Source organism: Chinchilla lanigera, unplaced genomic scaffold, assembly GCF_000276665.1.
Source record: "Chinchilla lanigera isolate Chin_1 unplaced genomic scaffold, ChiLan1.0 scaffold00096, whole genome shotgun sequence".
NCBI classification, from domain to species: Eukaryota; Metazoa; Chordata; class Mammalia; order Rodentia; family Chinchillidae; genus Chinchilla; species Chinchilla lanigera.
In genome coordinates this window covers 5,834,880-5,855,723 of record NW_004955497.1, presented here as the reverse complement: position 1 = coordinate 5,855,723, position 20,844 = coordinate 5,834,880, and the positions used below count along the sequence as shown (strand labels likewise).

Here is a 20,844-nt window from a genome sequence, read left to right as displayed (position 1 = left end):
CCTTAGGCACATTCCTAGGAAATACTTAAATGGTCCAGGGCATAAATGCTTTTAAAATGAATTAACTTTTTTTCTCTTTTGTGTTGTGCATTTTATTTTAAAGAGAATAAAAAATTTTTTTAAATATTAAAAATGATATAAAATTTCAAAGCAAGATGACAGGAAATCAACAATGGTTGTTGTATTACATATTTGTATCTTCAAAGTAGTTGTTCAGAATACCAGATATAAGCAAGCAAAACTGGTCAAAAAAATTTAAACATTAACTGTTCCCTTCAATAAACCAATAGAAATTAGTAGCACAATTATTTTGGCTAGTGTGTGTGTGTGTGTGTGTGTGTGTGTGTGTGTGTGTACTTTCCCTTCCTTTCTTTTCTCCTTTCCCTCATCCCAGTTGTTCTTTCCTTTTGAGCAGTTTCTTTCCCTTTCAAAATATCTATTGTACCTTTCGTATTTTATCTACTCTTTCAATTTCTTACACTAGGGAGACAATACAATGTTTACACATGCGGGTCTGATTTATTTCACTTATGAGTAAAATTAATTAACTTTTAAAACACAAAGCTAGTACTTGCAACTAGTATAGTCTAATATTAATACCTCCGAAGAGTTACCACCTTGGAGTAATAGTTCCCTATAATTCAGAGACACAGATGCTTTTAAAATGTACAACCTAACAGAAGAATGTTACAAACCTCTGGATTTCCATCTAGGACTAAAATTAATACTTTCATAAACTGAACCTACTTCTGCAAAATGTATTTTTTTTATATCCATCTGATTAGCCAGACAAGAAGTCCTGAAGGACCATGACGTTATTAGTGAGTCAGTAACTCTTACTAGAGTATTAAGTAATGTGTTACAAACTAAATTACATTTTCTTAAAATTCAGGTACTGAAGCCCTAACGCCAAGCAGCTTAGCATGTAACAGTGTTTGGAGGCGGCCTTTCAGGACATGATCAGGCTGAACAGAGCCATCAGAGTACTGTGATGGCCGACTGACTGTGTCAACCTGAGTAAGAGAAGCTCAACTGAAGTGGTCACAACTCCACACCCAGGGTGGCTCACCGCCTGCACGGTATAAAGGAGAAAAGAAGCATGGATCTATTTCTGTTTCTACAGAGGAGCTCCAGTCTTCGCCTTCATCTTGGACATCACCTGGCTTCCAGCCTGAACTCATCGGCCTCCTGAGATGGACTCAGAGGGGGCACTGCAGTGAGCTCTTTCAACTGGATCCTTTGGTCTCCAGTGTGCAGATACCCTCTACACTCTTCCTCATTTAACTCTGACAGTGGCCACTGTAAGCTAATCTCATAAATTCTTATATATTTGTATGTCTTTTTCTTGCATTATATCTGCTTTGCTAGGAAGCACTGACTGATACAAGTGGGCCATAATCCAATCTAACTACTGTCCTTCTAAGAAGATATGAGTACATACAAAGAGGTACCGGGGGTGTCCCTGGATGACCACATGAAGAGCTAGCAAGAGGAATACTACAGCCAAGGCTACGATTCAGGGAAAATCAACTCTGCTGGAACCTTGGTCTTAGACTTTCAGGCTCCATAATAAAAAAAAAAATGTCTTTTGTTCAAGCCACCCAATCCACAGTATTTTGCTACTGCAACCCTGACAAACAAATATAGTGGATAACTATTAGTACCAAGTTAACACCATATATTAGGTGATTTTTGTTGTTGTTTTGAAGAGATGATAGGTACTTTGCAATTAGAGATTGCTGTGGGGTGGGAGGTAAAAACAGGGAACCGAGAGTCTCAGTGGAGAATCATCTCTCAGCAAATATTCACACTAAAGACCTTTCAAATGACCAAGTTGCTGTGCTGCATTTGGCAGACCAGATGCTGTGGAATATGCTTTGCTAGGTCTCAGGAGTAGGAAACGCTACTCCTGCTACTCCTGGTGAGGTCCTCTGATAGGACACAAATGCAGGGAGGCAGACAATTCTAAGACAGTTGCTGAAATAACTAACATCTATTGAGCAACACTGACATGGAAGGTAGCTAACATCTACTGAGAGTTTACTCTAACCTAAGAAGTATTCTAAGCTGCTCACAAAAACCCTATGAGACACTATTAGTATTCCCTTGTGGAAACTTGAGACACAGAAAAATTAAGTAAATTGCTTTGGGTGCAGAGGCCCAGGAGTCTGGTGAGGATCTTACTCACCACAAACCCCACGTGGCTGATACTCTAACACTGGGAGCATTCCAGTTTTCCCTTCTGAAAAAAAGAGCTTTGGCATGGCAGGACCCCATAAGCGCATAGAGCATGCAGAAGAAGCCTGGCTCTTAATATTTTAGAACTTATTTTTCACTTTGTTGAAGATTTGATATTAAATCTTTTGCAAACAAAAAGTTTAAAGACACTCAGACCACAGTTTTCATCACAGAAAGTGCCTGTGTTTCCAATTCTACTAGAGGGAAAAAGTTTATAATTTTCTGAGTACTAAGGTTACTGCTTTTAACACATCATTCACCATAAACTCAATTCGCTCCAGTTGTCATGTACAATATCACACCTAACTTAAACTTTAAAAGTACAAGAAAATAAAAAGTTATTACCAAAACAATCATGTTAATGTGTGCCAGTTACAGTGATTTGTAAGAAAGGAGGTATGAAAATGTTTAATATTCTCAAAACTACACTTTCTAATATTAAAATTTTACAATACAATAAAAATAAATTATATGCCTTAAGCTGGTAGTTGAAATGAAATCATTGTAAAAGTATACAAAAAGTATTCTAAAAGTACTCCACTTGTTTTGATGATACTGAGGGTTGAATTCGCCCTTGTTCATCCTAAGAAGTGCTCTCCCACCCAGTTACAACCTAGCCCTTTTTAACTTTGGGATAGGGACTCACTAAGTTGCCCACGTTGGCCTTGAACTTGTGATCTTCCTTCTTAGCCATGTAAGTAGCTGAGTTTATAGATATATGCCACCATGCTCAGCTTCAAGAAAAATTTTTAAAACTATAGAATATTTTCTTCAAAAAAACTTATTGCAAATTGATTAAAACTAAGATACACTATTGCAAAGTGCTAAAAATTAAAGTGCACAGGTTAAAGCAGAAGTGAGTTATCAAAGTAGAGTTGGAGTTTTACCTCTGGTTCCCAATCCTACTTTAAGAGTCTCTTGGAATACTGATGGCCTCTTGATGTACAGTTTGAAAATTAACTAAGCTAAAGGCATTCCAGCCCACAGGAAATTCTGAAAATGTGTAAGATAAACTACTTTCAATAAAATGATCATGAAGACACATAATGCTCTTTGCTTCAGAAGAACTCAGAGTTCTGTCCTTCCTTCCTTCTACAATTATTTTCTGAGCAACGACTATATGCCAGACCTAGGACACACTGGTGAACACAAGCATTACAACCTGGTAGGGATAGGGGCAAAAATAAGTAAACAAAATAAAAACAAATCTTCTTGCAATTAATTATAAGTGTTGTGAAAAAAACAAACTGGGTATGCTCATGGGAATAAGAAGCTGAGGGACACAGAGGATTTCTCTGAGGGAAGTCACTAAGTCAAATAAAATTTACCAGACAAGATGGAAACTTTTCTACCCCTAACATTTTGTCATACACAATTCCTCTGTGTACTACTACCCATTTATATCCAGATTTTACCTATATTCCCATTCCTTCCTCCCCCTTTACCCTGAATTATTTTAAGTAAATCTCAGTATCCTATCATTTCACCAAGAAGTATTTCAGTATCTATGAAATAGTCTATTTTCTCAAACCACAATAAAAATAAGTTAGTAATCACTAACAACTTATCCAGAAAAGAACTACATATTTACCTCTTTAAATATTAAACAATACATTTCTAAATAATTCATGGTGCAAAGAAAAAAATAACATTGGAAATACTTAGCTCTAAATGATGATAAAACATAACAGAATTTGTGAATGCAGGTAAAAGATAGTTTGGAGGGGAATTTATAGTTTTAAAGGCTTGCATTACAAAAGAAAGGTTAAAAAAAAAATTCAATGACCTAAGGTTCTATCTTACAAAGGCTAGAAATATAAGCCCAAGGTAAGTGATGAAAATAAATTATAAACAGAAACCAATTAAATAAACACAAATTAGCACGATCAGCAATGAGAAGGGTATCATTATAGAACCTATCGAGATGATAAAGCAGCAAAGGAATATTATGAACACCTTTTTGCCCATTATTCAATGCAATGTATAAAATTTAAAATTATACATTTAATGCAATGTATAAAATTTCACTTATATGAAATATAAAATGTGAACAGCTCTGTATTTATTAGGAAAATAAAACTGGTTAGTGGATTTTATCAGATATTTAAGGAAGAAAAACTACCAGCTGCACCCAAACTATCAAAAAATGGGAGATGAAAAACTACTGCTTAACGTCTACCATGAGGACAGCATAATCCCAATATCAAAACCTGACAAAAACATTACAAGAAAAAAAAAGACTAATAACCCTCAAACTCATATATAAAAATCCTCAACAATGTATTAGAAAAACAAATATATATGGCAAACAGAATGAAAGAAATCATCAAAAAGAAGCCATCAGAAAATGGAAAGATAGCCCATTCCTGGATAGGTAGAACCACTATAATCAAAATAATCATACTTCCACAATTAATACAGATTTAATATAATCCCAACTGAAATGTCAACAGTGTTCCTCTCAGAATTAGAGAAAACAACCTACAATTTATATGGAACCAGAAGAGACCCAAAATAGCACAAGCAAAACCCTGGATAAAAAGAACAACACTTCACAATCCTGGACCTAAAATTATATCAAAGCTACAATGATAACAACAGTGAGGTACTGGCAAAACAACAGAGATGGGGACCAATGGAGCAGAATAGAGGATGCAGAAATAACCCCAGGCATATCTAAAGATCACACTCTTGATCTTTAACAAAAGACCTAAAAGCACATGTGGGGGGCAAGATACCCTCTTTAACAAAAGGTACTGGGAAAACTGGCTATCCACATGCAGAAGACTGAATCTAGACCCGTATCTCTTACCATACAGTAAACTAAAATAAAAATGGATCAAAGATCTAAATACTATAATAAATACTTAACCTGATGGAAGACAGAACAGGTAAAAACTCTTCAAGTCATAAGCATATGCATGGACTTTCTAAATAGAATCCCAGTTGTACAGGAAATAATAACAAGAATCAACAAATGAGATTACATAAAATTAAAAAGCTTCTGCACAACAGAACAGACTCCAGAGTGAAAAGACAACCTACAGAATGGGAAATTTTTTGCCCAGCATTCCTCAGACAGAGGACTAGAATATATGAAGAACTTAAAAAAAAAAAATTAGACCCCCCCCCTAAAATAAGACCTATCAAAAAGTGGGCAACTAAAGTGAACAGACACTCAAATGAAACGAGCAGACACCTTTCAGAACTACAAATGGCCAACGAATATATGAAAAAATGTTCAACACCGCTGGGCATTAAAGAAATGCAAATTCAAACAATAATGAGATTCTCTCTTACTCAAGAAAGAATGAAGAAATCAAGAGGCAATGCCAGCAAGACTGTGGGGGAATAAGAACCCGTCTACACTGTTTGAGGGAATGTAACCTGGTACAACCACTATGGAAATCAGTATAGAGATTCCTCAATAAACTAAAACTAGGAATTCCATTACACACAGCCATTCCCCTTCTAGGTATCTTCCCAAAAGAATTAAAGGCACTATTACTGTGATACATGCATACCCATGTTTATAGCAGTACAACTCGTAACAGGTAAATATTGGAAGTAGCCTACAAGTCCACCAACAGATGAATTGATAAAGAAAGTGTGATATTTAGTATTTATACATAATGAAGTACTACGCAATGAAGATAAACTTGCATCATTTTCCATCAGGAAAACAGATGTACCTTGAGACCACAATGTTAAGTGAAATAAATTAGACACACAAGTTTAAATATAGCATGGTTTCTGTTACATGAGAAACCCAAAGTATAAAGAACAAGAAGGAATGCAAAACTTGATAGACATTAGAATATTAATGAAATTTTCCAATTTAATGGAACAAAAAAGAACTGTAAATACACATAGAAAAAAGCATGTGACAAAATTCAATACCATTTATGAAAAAAATTCTCAAAAAACTAGGAACACAACTTCCTAAATTTAATTGACAGTGTCCATGAAAAACCTGTAGTTAACATTATACCATGTGTTAGGTGGGGAGCAAGTCACAGACGCCTGCTCTCATCATTATTCAACATTCTGTGAAATGTCTTAGCCAGTGCTATGTAAGGAAGTACAAAGAGAAAGCGTAACACTAAAAGAAGTAAATCTACTCTACTGATGGGTGATACAGTTACTTATATAGAAAAGCCCATAGCATCACCACAAATTTATCAATGAATTTAGAAATCTCTCAAGACATATGATAGACAATATAGTATACAATATAAAAAAATTCTATTTCTGAGAAGAGATAGAGGAATAAACAAAAAGAAAATAATATTTTTAAAAGAATTCAATTTTACTATCAGAAAACATGAAGCACTTGTTAAATTCGTCCTTTAATTCATTAAAGGACGAATTCAGGACAAGGTGCACAAAGACCCTAAAACTACAACTACAAAACCTCATTGACAGAAATTAAAGAAGTCTTATAAAATGGACAGTGTCCTTCCATTGGCTTGAAAATCTCAATATTATTAAGATGTGAATTTTCTCTGGATTGATCAGAATCATCCCAGAAGGTACTTTTCAGAAATATAAGCTGACTAGCAGATTCAAAATTTATATGATTGGGGCTGGGGATTTAGCTCAGTGGCACAGCACCTGCCTGGCAAGTGCAAGGTCATGAGTTTGATTTCTGGTACCGGGGGGAAAAAAAAAGATTATATAAAATTTATATGATTCCTGGGTGTAGTGACACACACCTGTAATCCCAGCACTCGGAAGGCTGAGGCAAGAGGAGGGGTGAGTTCGAGGCCAGCCTGGGCTACACAAACAAGTTCAAGTCCAGGCTGAATTACATAGTGAGACCCCGTCTCAAAAAAAATAAAAAAAATTTAAAAATAAAAAAAAAAAATTCAAAGGATCTAACACAGCTCAAATAATTGTGACAGAATAAAGATGGTGGAGTACATCTGATATTGGCATATTGCTAAAAGAGGTCAATGGAGAGCCTAAAATAAGGCCTACATTTATACAGTCCTTTAATAAACGAGTGGTTAAAGATTTCTTCATGCAGGTATAGAAAATAGAACAGAAAAACTTGTAAATTAAACATCCTCAACATTAAAAATTTCTGCTCATTATAGATTCAAGAACCATGATCAAATACACTAAAAGTGGACTTTCCTATTTCTTTTTGAGTTTGACTCTATTTACAATTATCAACATCTGCAAGGGGTAACAAAAGCATAAAAGACATTGCCAATTAATTAACCTCAAAAGCTCCCCTTTAATTCTCTTATCTAGCCCATCACCCTTGCCATTGTTCTGGTAGTACTCTTTCCTAAAAACGTTATGATGTTTCTTCACCCACTTCATTCACCAGATGTGGCACCATGCAAATTCTGGCTCTTCTCTAAACTCAAGATGACCATGAAAGTAAACATTTTGAATTGATTCAAGATGCTGAAGGAGCTCCAACAGCTCACCTAAAGGCACTCACAAAAGAGGACTTCCAGAACAGCGTCAGAAAATGTGAACAATGGGGTCAGTATTTGAAGTGAGGGGGGGAGTATTGTGAGAAGTAAATGGCAATGTATTTTTTATTGTAATTCTTAAAATTTAAACCTTTACTATATTATTTTATCACACTGTGTAAGTAATAAGGAAGTTTGTTCCAGAATTGAATGCAGCTTTGCTTTTTAAAAGCACTGTGTTAAAAACACATGCATATAATGGGGAAAGACGTGCTGTAGGTGTACAGCTCAATGAATTTTCATATGCTAACCACCCTTTGGAACTAGACCCAGAGAAAGACTGAGACACAGAACTTTACTAACACTCCAACAGCTCCCTGTACCACTTCTTGTCATTCTCTGTTCCCTCCAAATGTAATCACTATCCTGCTTTCAACATCACTGATCATAACTTAATTGATTTTAATTCTTTGAAACTAATTTGCATATTCAGAACAGGAGATGGTAAGGACTGACAGTGCACTGACCTCTTGTTCCAGATTCAAGAGCATAACAATGTATCAATTATAGTAATTTTAACAGATCTTTCCAACACAGTATCCCCTTGGTTAAGAATGTCCTCCTTCACACCCTATGCTTCCCTCATGCAGGTGGTTCTCACACATTCTCCCAAACCTGAAATGTTCTTTGACTCTTTATATGTATAATCTTCTCCCATTCGCATACACTTGTACCATGGTGCTTGGTCCCTGTTCGTATTGTACGGTTTAGGAATCTCTTTTCTCAGCACAGAGTAAACAAATACTTGAGGACAGGGACCCCCCCCACTTTGTTCGGTTTCTTTACTCTTCCTATTCTGCTCACCATCCCCATCAACATGGTACACAATAAAGGACTGTCGCTTCAAGGCTCACTGTCACAAACTCTGTTAAATAAGCACAATTATTTATATTAATATTTCCAGGTCATAAAAGCCCCTGCTCTATAAGTAAACAGAAGGGCTGAAAACAACAAAAGCCAAGATTACAATACATAATCCCAGAACATTCCGATTAAAGTCAGAAAAAACAAATTTGGATCCGTATTTTATTCTAGTAAAAACTGAAGCAATCATTCAAGTAAGGAATGTTCAGTTTAAATGCATGAATAAAGATTAAGTAACGCATTAACAAGAAGAATACTTCCCTTTGGAATAAAAATGAAGCTCTCACTGCCATATGGAAAGCTGTACTTCCAAAAGAAAAAGGATTTTTACATACTCCAATGAATAGATACAGTGATAATCAAATAGTATGGTCTTATTTTAATTTGATATAACTAATGATGTTAATCCCATCTTATTAAAACAGTAACGACATTAATCCCATTTATTAAAAAAGAAATACTAATTTTGTGTGGCATAATCACTTTCACTGACCCAAATGAAATAACAACTACAATCTTAACTGTTACTGACACTTACTGGCAAATACATATATCCATATAAACAGCTATATTAACTTCACCACAAATAAATAAATGTATCCAGAACTTTTTGCTAGAAATACTGTATGCCTTTTATTTCTCATTAGAAAAACAAAGCCAGGCATGGTATCACACACCTGTGATTTCAGCACTCAGGAGGCTGAGGTAGGAGGATTGCCATGAGTTCGAGGTTAGTCTGGACTACACAATGAGTTCAAGACCAGCCTGGACTATATAGCAAGACCCTGTCTCACAAAAGTAAAAAAAACAAAAGCAAATTTTCCCATAAAAGCTTGGCATAAAAAGTATTATTAGCCTTCAATTAATGTGGCAAAGGTAATACAAAGACCTATACAGTTGACACTTACAAGTAAATTGATAATAATAAAAAGAGCTTTACTTACTGCTATTTCTCTACACGCTGACATAGAGATCCCAGTTCCTTCTATTTGTTTTAAAGCATAGTCTTTGTCATCTTTCCTGTAAAAACAAAGTTATTTTAATATGCAAATAAATCTGTATTATGTGCATTTTAATCAAGCAAATATAAATTAAAAGTCACATGTTTAATACCTTCAATACCTTTCACATGTGATCACATAATGCAATGCAGGAAAATTCTTTAGATAAGATGGGCTAGTTACATTATTTAAAGAGGGAAGTTAGCATCAAAGGAATAAAAGACTTGTCCAAGGCTCCATAGCTGTTTGTGGAAGACAGATTCACAGAGCCACAGACTTTGTAGTAATAGGTTGCTTCTCGCTTAATATATGTATTTCTCTACATATACCAACTCAGATATCAGTGGGTTGAAAGAGATAAGAATGCATCACTAAAACACAAATGGTTATAATTTTAAGAATACAGCCATCATAATCTGATAATGAATTACTTAGGCTATCCTCAAGTAACTTCAAGAGGTTACATGCATGTATTAAGCACTCACTATGTATCCAGAACTATGCTAGGTATTGAGATACAGAGGGATTCTCTCTTTCAGGAAGCTTTCACTGTGTCTTTCGGCCTACATGAACAACTAATCCACCTTAATACAGGATTAGTGCTATGATAGGGTAACTATAAATCAAAGAAGGTTACCCAAAGGTTCCTCTGGTGGAGGAATTGAGCAAAGACTTCCAAGAAGTATCTAACTGACGAATGAATGGTTGTTCTCAAGCTTTATGAACTCAGACCCATCAGTCTCTGAAATCTCTTGAGGACTCTGAAGAGCTTTTGTCTATTATCAATAACTACCCTACTAGAATTTAAAGGCAGAAATGTTTAAAAGGCAAGGATACAAAAGCCCATACAGATTTGCCATTACAGCAACAGTGTCATGCCATCTCGTGAGAATAAAAATGGTTATTAGTGTTATAACATTGCTGTGATTTTTTTCAGAACCTCGGAAAGGATCTCAGGAACACCTAGGCATTCCCAGATCACACTTTGAGAACTACTCTGTGTCAGTGAGAGAGTATACATGGTGAGAGAAAATAAAATATTTGACAAAGAACGGGTATAATACAGAAATGGAGATTACGAGGCCAGGGCTGAAGTTAGGAAACAGAACCTGACAGTCTTTACTCCAAAAACAATAGTAAGGGCTCCTTTAAAGTTTTTTTTAAAGAACAGTATCACTTGTATTCTACATCGATTATATTCTACATGGGAAACAGATCTTTGGCTTGTGGATACTCAGAGGAAATGAAAAAGGACAGAAGCAGAAAGAATAACTAAAAGCAATTAGTATGAAAACTGTTCAGTGAGTAGTGATGGGGGTTACTGCAGAATGGTAGTTAGCACAGAGTGGAAAGAAATAACGTTGAACGAAGAGCACTTGGTGACTGACTTGGTATAAGGAAGGAGTCAAAAATGATGATTTCCACCTTTAGCAACAAGAGAATGATAGCATTAGTCACTGAATAAGAAACTCAGCCCTTGGGTATGTTTTTGAGGGCTCTCGGGTTCTCTAAGTGGTCAACTAGGAGAGGACTTAGTTCACAATGCTGGAAGCACTGGCACCAAGCAGCAGACTAAGTCTGTCCTGTGCTGATTTGAAGCCCGGCATCAACTTTTCCTCTTTCCTGATGTGACTTCACTTTGGCATCCACTTCTAGTACAGTCCTGTCTCACTGATGTTAAAAACCTGTTTGGTAAATGAGCACCTTCATCAATAACTTCTCTAAGTTTTGCGGGAAATTCGTGGGTAGCTACAGTATGTGCATTTGCAGCCTCAGGCTGGCTCCAGCCTTAAGCCTCGTACACTATCCATGGCCACACAGTTTTTTTCTTCTTTCTTCAAACAGGTTTTTAACTTTTTCTTGAATAAGCATTGAGGTGAGTGGGGCTTGATGCTGATGCTGAACACACACTGAGCAGTTTCTCCATCTCTGCTATCACTTCTCCATGCTTTCTGGGTATTACTGCTGACTTCACTGGCACAGCAGATTTCCCAAGTTCCATGCTCTTGTCTTTAGAAATGTGCCGATGGTTGCCTGACTCACTTTATAAGAATGAGTGATGCTACCATCTTTCCACATTGGTCCAATCTTAATTATTTTCACTTTTGTCCATAATTATTGCTCGGTACTTCCTAGCAGTCCCCTCCACATCCACACTGCCTTTCCTCTTGCTCCTGGACGTCCTGGGCTGTGACTGAGCACCGCACTGATGCACACTATCACACTGTACAGTGAGCACACAGCAGCACAGCTGTGGCGATGCTTAGCCGACACGTGAGCTGCTTCTGCGATTTGTTCCCCTCCATGAATATTCCCAAGTTGGGGACTTACTTTATTATAAAAACTTACACACAGATTGTACATGGAAGCAGTCACAGCCGAGAGAAATATAAACATAAAGATGCACTATTAAATCCTGACTGCATAAACTTAACTGTGATACATACTGCACTACTGTAGTAATTTTCTCGCCACCTCTTGTTGCTGTTTTAGGGAGTCAAAAGTTATACTCACATCTCCAATTGTTACGAGTATCAGTACCCCAAGCTCCACACTGTTCCAATGTCAACTACAGAACTGTACAGTGAAACTAGAGAAAGCTCCAGAAAGTTTACCTTAACCTAAACTCTTACTAACTTATAGAAGTTTGTCAAGAAGAGAGGAAGGCATTGAGGAGAGTATCAGTAGCTGCACAAGATACTCCAAAGACTGGCCCAGCACAGATGTTAGCAGAAGCATGGAAATGCTACGTTCAAAGAATAGCAGCGTAGCAGCAAGTGGTTTCATACCACTGAATGAAACATGTCACAAAAGAATGGCTACTGGGACCAGGCCCAATAACAAATGAGATTTTAGGAAGAGAAGAAGTGAGTTTGGAGAGGCCTTCTATGTCACTTGTCTCCAAAGAAGAGTACAGAATGTATGTATGTCGTACAAACAAGTGAACATGAGAAGGTAATACTACGTTACAGTTTGAACTGTAAGTGCACCCCAAAGACACATGTGTTAAACGCTTGGTCCTTAGCCTTTAGTACTAATGGAAGGTGATTGAACCTTTTAAGAGGGAGGACCTTGTGGGAGGTCCTCCAGTTACTGGGGATGAGCCCTTGGAGGGGGCTGTGGGACCCTGGTGCCTTCAGTTCCTATTACACAATCCAACTATAAGGCAAATGGGCTGTTCTACCAAGTGCTCCCATCATAAAATGACCTCCCAAAGCCCAAAGGAACTAAGTCAACTGATCATGGATTGGAACTTCTACAACTGTGAGTCAAAATAAATCCTTTTTCTTTATAAGTTTAATTATCTTAGTATCTGTCACAGTAAAGGAAGCTGACTAACGTTACATTTTTAAAAAAGAAAGTTGAAGGGAAATGTGCTATGTGAGAAGACTACAGTGAAGAGAGGAAATCAAGATGAGCACTTCTTCTTTTGAAAGATGGGAGAGGTAAAATGAAAATACTGAGCTTTAAAACTGGGTTGCATTTCAGTAAAAGACAGTATTGAACACATTTACTAAGCTTCACTATCTCCTAAACTCCACTGAAATTATGGTGCAGAGATTTTTTTAAAACCCATAAGGATAAAAAAAGGGAGAGAAGATAAAAATCATACACTGGTATGATGGCTGACTTTCATTATCAGCCAGATCAAGGACCTTCAGGGAAAGTCATGCTATAAAAAAACAAAGCAGCCAAACTAGTCACTATGTACTTGTGCACTAAAATTTATGAATTATACAAAGACTAACTGTTAAATTTAAGATTTAATTGCCTTAATTATGTCATTATAAACAACTGTCACCACATGCTGAGGTATGACACTTACTAAAGGGCAAAGGTTTCTGAGAACGCTGAAGCAAGGGAATAAATCTTAGTGATTACACAAGGTAACACACTGGTCCCAACTGTTGAAGATATTAACTGAACAGTTTAACTTGCTTTGGTGTGGCATTTTTAATGAACTTAGTATTCCCACCTAAAGAATGCACAAATTCAAAAAGAGATAATCCTCACTACATTGCCTCAATCATATTTCAAATCATTTTTAATAAAAGTTCTTTATTTCAAACTGAAGAAGTGCTCATCTTGATTTCCTCTCTTCACTGTAGTCTTCTCACAGAGCACATTTCCCTTCAACTTTCTTTTTTAAAAATGTAACATGTTAGTCAGCTTCCTTTACTGTGACAGATACTACCACTGTTCTTGTTGTATTTTCAAATATTCCTTGGAATGGTTTCTTGTTTCTTGCCTCTGGATACCATGCTGTAGACTCACAATTACATCATTTAGAACTTCTCCTGATTTTAGTTTGTGTGAACTTAGGTCCCAATTTAGAGTAATAAAATGTATTTTGTATTTAAAATATCTGAATTTCCTGAATTGGCACCAGATAACACAAAGATCTCCTTTGCTTTAAAAAAGGAAATCTAATGGAAATAATTAGACTTGGTCAACATTCTCCAAATGTTATTTAATTCAAAACTTATTATGAAAACTGTCATCAAATCAAAAGAGAAGTTCAGGCTCTATAAATTAGTAAAATCAATAAAATATATTACTGAATATATGTTCAATAATTGTACTTTTAAGTTGAGAAAGGTACACTAGTTAGTGCTCATATAAAAAACACAATAATATTTCAAGTTAATTTTTAATACTATGTTTCAATGATTCCTTGGATAATTAATGACTGATTTTTTTTTTGACTCAACTGTGTATTACAGTTCAATGCATGCTCCATTCTAGTAATTCTGGTAAACATTTTAATTTTCCAGACTTAATCACTAGCACAAAGAATGAGCTTCCCTCACTAGATACTTACTAAGGTCTACATGCTCTGAGGATTAAGTGACTGGCTATTCTGAAGCGTCACTGGAAAAAGAATGCACTTGAACACTTCAGGGAAATGACCTGCCAAATTCTGTTGTGAATTAATACAACAGTAGCTCTCCATACCTCCTAACTGTAGTGACACAACACACTCTCAAATTATTGAAAGAGTGTCCAAGCAAGAGACCTCAAAAGCGGATTTTTAAGAATCTTTCAGAAGATGATGATTCTTAGAGAAAGGTCATGTTTCCATCCAAGACTTTTGGGTCAAGAAGCATGAAAGAGATCGTTTCGACCTAGGACACAGGGAATTTGACCTAAATGGCCAGAACCAATGATTATCATGTTTCAATCTGCATGCTCTTATTTTTTATATTCCAACCTATTTTCTGTTTTTCGCTGCTGGTTTATGTTTCTGTGAGACATTTGTTACCTTTAACAATGATACCCAGAAGACACCTACTCATAATATTGTTCTGTGAGTTTATAATATGAATCTAACACCAGAATACAATCTGTTCAAGATTTCACTAAAATATGCATTCAAACAAATGGTTAAGATTGTAGTAACTTTCTTTGGGGGGGCAATTCAACTCACTGTATGTTTATGAGCAATTATACTCCACTATTAAACTACTCTTTAAATAGTAAACTAAAAAATTTAACAGAATAGAATGCCTCATGATGTCACAGTTAAGGAAAGTTTGTGCTGATATCAAAACCATACTTGGGGACCTTGAATCTTTGTTTAGAAGTGGACTACAAACTCTGTTACCAGTCTCTTAACATTTGCCAGTGTTACAGTATTCAAATATGATCCCCAAAGTCTCAAATGTACAGAGACATTTTTGCTTCAAGTGATTCAATTACTTAACCTTAAAAAAAAAAAAAAGGTTTATGTAAAGAACTGACCTCAGTCCAACAATAGATGAGGTTTTCTGAATAATTTTCTGATCCATGGAATTCTAACAAAGGCAAACATCTGAATTTCACAGAACAATGATTTGAAACGCTGAATTTGACCAAACATAGGGGCTATAAAAGAGGAAAAAAGCACTCCTAATAATCAAATTATGATATCCCTAAGACAGCAGTAACCAAGGCCAGTAGCAAGGCCAAAAGGAAACAAACTACTGCCCAAGGCTACACTATAACTGCAGAGTCCCAGCTCTACATCACATCTCCTGCCCCTAAGCAGAATGCGGAAGTATCCAATGACCAAACCGACCTCACTTTTGGCTAGCATCCAATCCACAGCTCCTCTACTTCCCCTAGTCTCTCTTCAGACCCAACCTGAGCCCAAACATTTGCTCTCTTCTTGTTGCAATGCCTCACAATTCTGGTGTGAGAGATCCCCTTTCTAAAGCACACTGATAAATTTTGGCAACAGGTATCCTTAATGCCCTTTATTGATAATTTATTGTTCTCAATAAATGAAAACCACAAGTTAACTTTTTTGCTAATGACACAGGCACCTTCAGATTATTAGAACTACTAATTCTAGGTCAGAGGAGATTTCCTGACAGTTTGGGGGTAATTCCTCTCCGGCACTGTTGCGGTTCCTAAGACAGGGCAGTGAACAAAGCCAAAATGAACTACTTTCAAATTTTCTGGCAGCTGCAGATGCCAAGCTCCAAGTAACAAAACTTCTTGTAAACCTAGCAGTGAATACTTTCATCTGCAGTATCCATGAAATTCGCGCCGAGTTTGTTAGCACTCATACTTCAAATTCATCTTTGCCTTGTTTGAAGCAGCTATACTGACCTTTAAAAATATTTGCATTGGAAGTTGAAAGAAATTCTTAATTTTTTTCTTGTCTGTTCAGTTAAAAAATTACATCACTAGACAACTAGAAATTGGGAATTTTCCAGAAAAACACACATCAATCTTTCTTAAATCATTTTCTGAAAGCCTCACTTTTTAAAACAACTCCACTAAGAATAAAACTACTGTATATTCACTGCATATTTACCTCAAGAACAGGATTTTGACACTGATCATTTATAATCATTTTTGTTCTAAACAGAAGAAAAAGGCAACACTAAAAATAGAAATTAATATACAATTTTTTTTATAGTTGGTCTCTCGCGCTTTTTCACACGCCTGCCTAATGTATTTCTACTTGGTCTGAAGACCAAGAAAAACAACTATTACATTCAGGCATAGGAAGGACCTGACCATAGGAATGTCCACATCATACTTCAAGTGTTACTATCCTAAGTACTTAGAAGTGCTGTGCTGTGACACCCTAAAACTGTCTTTCTCTCCTTAATTCACCTTTTAAAAGTCTACCTTTCTAGCAAATATAGCCACCTAATCAGTCAGTTAAGATATTATGAATGTTCACTGTTGAGCAAAGTAAACAGGATGAGATGTAAAGTCATTACATTATAAATCTACTTTACATGGTCAGGCTTTTTGCACCATTAGTTAACACAATGTTAAACCTTATATATACAAAAATCTGACCATAAATTTTTCTATTTAAAAAAAATTTACATTCTTATTCTTGCATTCTGCATTATTTCCAGCAACTTTTAAGACTAACATTTAGCATTACTTAATGGCTCTCACGTAAACTGGTTATAATATGGTGGATTAGAAGCTGCCATGCTGCTACCAACAGTACCAACTGGTGCCAACATTTTCTTACGCCAGCAATGCTGTTCCTGATTATACACAGCAGGAAAAGTTTCAAACAGCTGTGAAAAGTAGACTTTATTAAAGACAGAGGCCTACTAGCTGTACATCACCAGGAATTGATAATGTAGTGTAAAGAAAAGGCATGATCAAAAGCAATGAACTGGATCCATAAACAAAAACATTTAAAAACGTATTTTCACAGATACAAGCTTGTAAATAAAGATATTTGAGTTAGAAAGTGAGCTGGAATGACATACATTGAATAAATAAAAAAAGTAAGGCCTGTTACAGTAGGAGAGGACAATGAATCAATGCTACGGTCTGAACTATGTCCCCTTAAACTGCGATGCTGATGGTACAATGTCATGGTACAATATTTGGTGATGGGGACTTGGGAAGTAATTGGGTCAAAATGACATCATGAAGGTGGGACCCTCAGAGATATTAAAGGATGACCATTTGTTAGTTGTCTCTCTAACCCCCAGGTAAAGGATACAGTGAGCAGCAGCCAGCCACCTGTAAGCCAAGAAGGAAGCTTTCAGCAGGAACTACATTGGCCAGTACACTGATCTCAGGCTTCTCAGACTTAAGAACTTAGGATCAGATACTCAGTAGCATTTTTAACACAATTCTATGTACTATCCAAAAACAACCAACCAATTATAAGGAACTAGTACTATCCAGATGCAAAGAATTTCTTGACTTTTGGGGACAGTACTAACACGGGCGAACAGTCCATTTATGCCAAAGATTAAAGTTTTTTGAATTTTTGCATGATATTTATGTTACCTAGAAAAATTCAAGGAATAAGAATTTGAAGAGAACACCTTTCGTTATATTCCACTGTTATAGGTGTTTCAAAAATGGATCATGGCATTCAAGGGTTAAATGTGGCAAGTGCTAAAATACATAAAATGCACCAAATTTTCAAATGAACTACATAGATGTTTAAAAGTTGCTATGGTTTGGATTTAAAATGTCCCCTAAAAGGCCCATGTATTCAGAAATGGGGCTTTTGCAAGGTGATTACATGATGAGAGACCAACTTCATCAATGGATTAATCCAGTAACGGTTTGGCACCAGGGATGGGTTTCATAGAAGACAATTTTTTCCATGGATGGCTGTGTGTGTGTGTGTGTGTGTGTGTGTGTGTGTGTGTGTAGAGAAGTGGTAAATACAATACTGGGTGGGCCATGCGGGGACTAAAATAAATGACAAGTTCTGACTTAAAAGTCTCCCACCAGATGCAGCTGCACAACTGAAGTACATCAACGCTCTTGCTGTTACAACGCCTGCAACCAGGTGCAGCTTGTCACTTGCATTCACTGACAGGGTTTTTAATGAGTCTGTAAACAGTTGGTTTATTACGGTCTCTATGCAGTCAAATCTCTTGCTAAATTAATCTGTATTTGCGGCCACTCCCCAGTGCTAGCATCTCCACCTCAAGTCCTTCTCAGATCACTGAACATTAGATTCTCCTAAGGCGTGTGCAACCAAGATCCCTCTCTTACACAGTTCACAGTAGCATTTGGGCCACTGTAAGGATCTAATGTCACCGCTGATTATCAGTGATGACAGAATGGTTTTGTACTGCTGTGTGGACTGGTTCATAATGGACTGATACTAGCCCATAGTATAGGTTTGTAAACACCTGGATTAATACACTGATGAGCTATAGCTGAATGCACTATAGGATGTGGGGTCTGGCTGGAGTAAGCAGGTTATTTCAGGCATAACCTGGAATCCTACATTCTTGCCCCCAGCTTCTTCCTCTCTGTCTCTCACCTATTTCTGTTTTCCAGCTGCCGCAAGGGAAGCAGCTTTCCTTGGTCATCCCCTTCTACTAGGGTGTTTCTGTCTTGGAGCCAGTAAACCATGGACTGAAGCCCCTAAAACTGTGAGCCAAAATAAACTTGTCTTCTTTTAAATTACGTATGTCAGGAATTTACCTCAGTGATGAGAAGCTCACCAGCACAACAGTGATAAACACAATAAAATTAGCAACACCTAATTAGGCTTGAGTTTCCAAAGAATCACACAACCCAGCACACACTGGAGGGGATCAAGACCAGAGGTAACCAGACTACTTAGGAAGTTACTGTCAACAGCTAAAGATTCCAGCAATAAGTACCAATCTAAAATTTCACTATTTTCAATACATAAACAGGGGAGAAATAGGCAAAGATAAACTTACCCTGACTGCCTAATTGTAGTCTCAAATACAGAAGCACTGCCTCATATTAATGAAAAACTGACAAGAAACCCAATCTGTTTTCCTGAAACTGTTTCCTTCTACCTACCATTCTATTCCTAATTACACATTAAGATGGATTAAAGCCTTACTGTATTTAGGCAAACATGTAATATCTTATCAGAAGTGAGATGGTCATACAAAGTATAAAAGATGATGTAAATCTCACAGTAGATGTGCAGTGAATGAAGACATCAAGTCCCAGTAATTTCTTGTAAGGTAAGACCATGGACTGAAGAAGCTTAAGCCTTGTAGCAGTATTAACTTTTTATATCTGATAAACTGATACCATTCTATAAACAATTACTCAACCAGACATATGCGCTAAGATGTCCTAGTTCTTAAACCAAATTCAAAGTCATTTCTCTAGAGTCAGAACTACACTTTCCTTGCAAGCATCCAGAATATCAAAACTCCATTTTACTCCAAGTGAATCAACCAGACTTCCTGGCAGAAAGGCCAAAAATGGGATCCCCACAGTTGGCGGTAACATTTATCCAGCACTTTCCACATGTCAAGATACTAAGCATTTGAAAGACATGTTAAAATACACAACGCATGTGCTTTGAAATTATAAAAAATGTATTTGTATGTCTTTAGACACAATATACATATATGCTTTCTCCATATATACATATATTCACTTTTTATGTTTATTAGAACATGTCTGAAGTACATAATGTTTACATCCTTTGTGTAGAGTTGGTACACGTACATAACACATCTTTTTAGCTTTTTTGTTTTAAAGAGAATAAAAAATAAAAAAACAGACAAAAACAAAACAAAGCAAAAACAATAAAAATGATACAGGGTTTCAAAGCAAAACAATAGGGATTAACAGTGGTTGTTATATTACATATTGTTATCTTCAACAAAATTGCTCAGATTACCAGATGAAAGAATGCAAGATTGAGCAAACCATTCAAACTAATAAAGAAAAATAAGAAAAATTAGAAATGATACAGAGCTTCACTAGACAAAATGGTAGGAATTCACCAGCAGTTGTTATATTGCATATTGTTGTCTTCAAATTAGCTGTTCAGATTATGAGATATAATCATGCAGAGTTGGTTACAAAAAAAAATTCAGGCATTAACTGTTCCTTTCAATAAACCATTAAACATCAGCAGTACAATTATCCCAGCTATCCATATATATACATTCCCTTCCTTCTTCTCTTTCTTTTTCTCCTTTCCCTCATCCCAGTTGTTCCTTCCTTTGAGCAATTTCTTTCCCTTTCACAGTATGTTCTGTACCTTTTGGGTTTTATTTACTCTTTCAAGTTCTTACACTAGGAGACAATACAATGTCTACACACATGGGTCCAATTTATTTCACTTATGAGTATGGTCTCTAGTTGCATCCATTTACCTATACAAGCCTCAAGTTTATCTTTTTTTATAGCTGAATAATATCCCACTGTATAAAAATATCACATCTTTTTTATCCATTTCAGTTGATGGGCATATGGGTTGTTTCCCAGATTTAGCTATGACAAATTGTGCTGCTATAAACATGAGTGCACAT

The 20,844-nt window shown here is 36.3% G+C and overlaps 1 protein-coding gene across 1 annotated transcript in view; it reads right to left on the bottom strand.

Moving 5' to 3' along the window:
* The window catches only part of Cdk8 (cyclin-dependent kinase 8), a gene marked incomplete at its 5' end in the record, with an annotated part of 126,836 nt that overhangs the window by 52,349 nt on the left and 53,643 nt on the right, over positions 1–20,844 (bottom strand). The window contains 1 exon segment of the mRNA XM_005406344.2: positions 9,536–9,611. Within this exon segment, the coding sequence (XP_005406401.1) occupies positions 9,536–9,611 (76 nt within the window).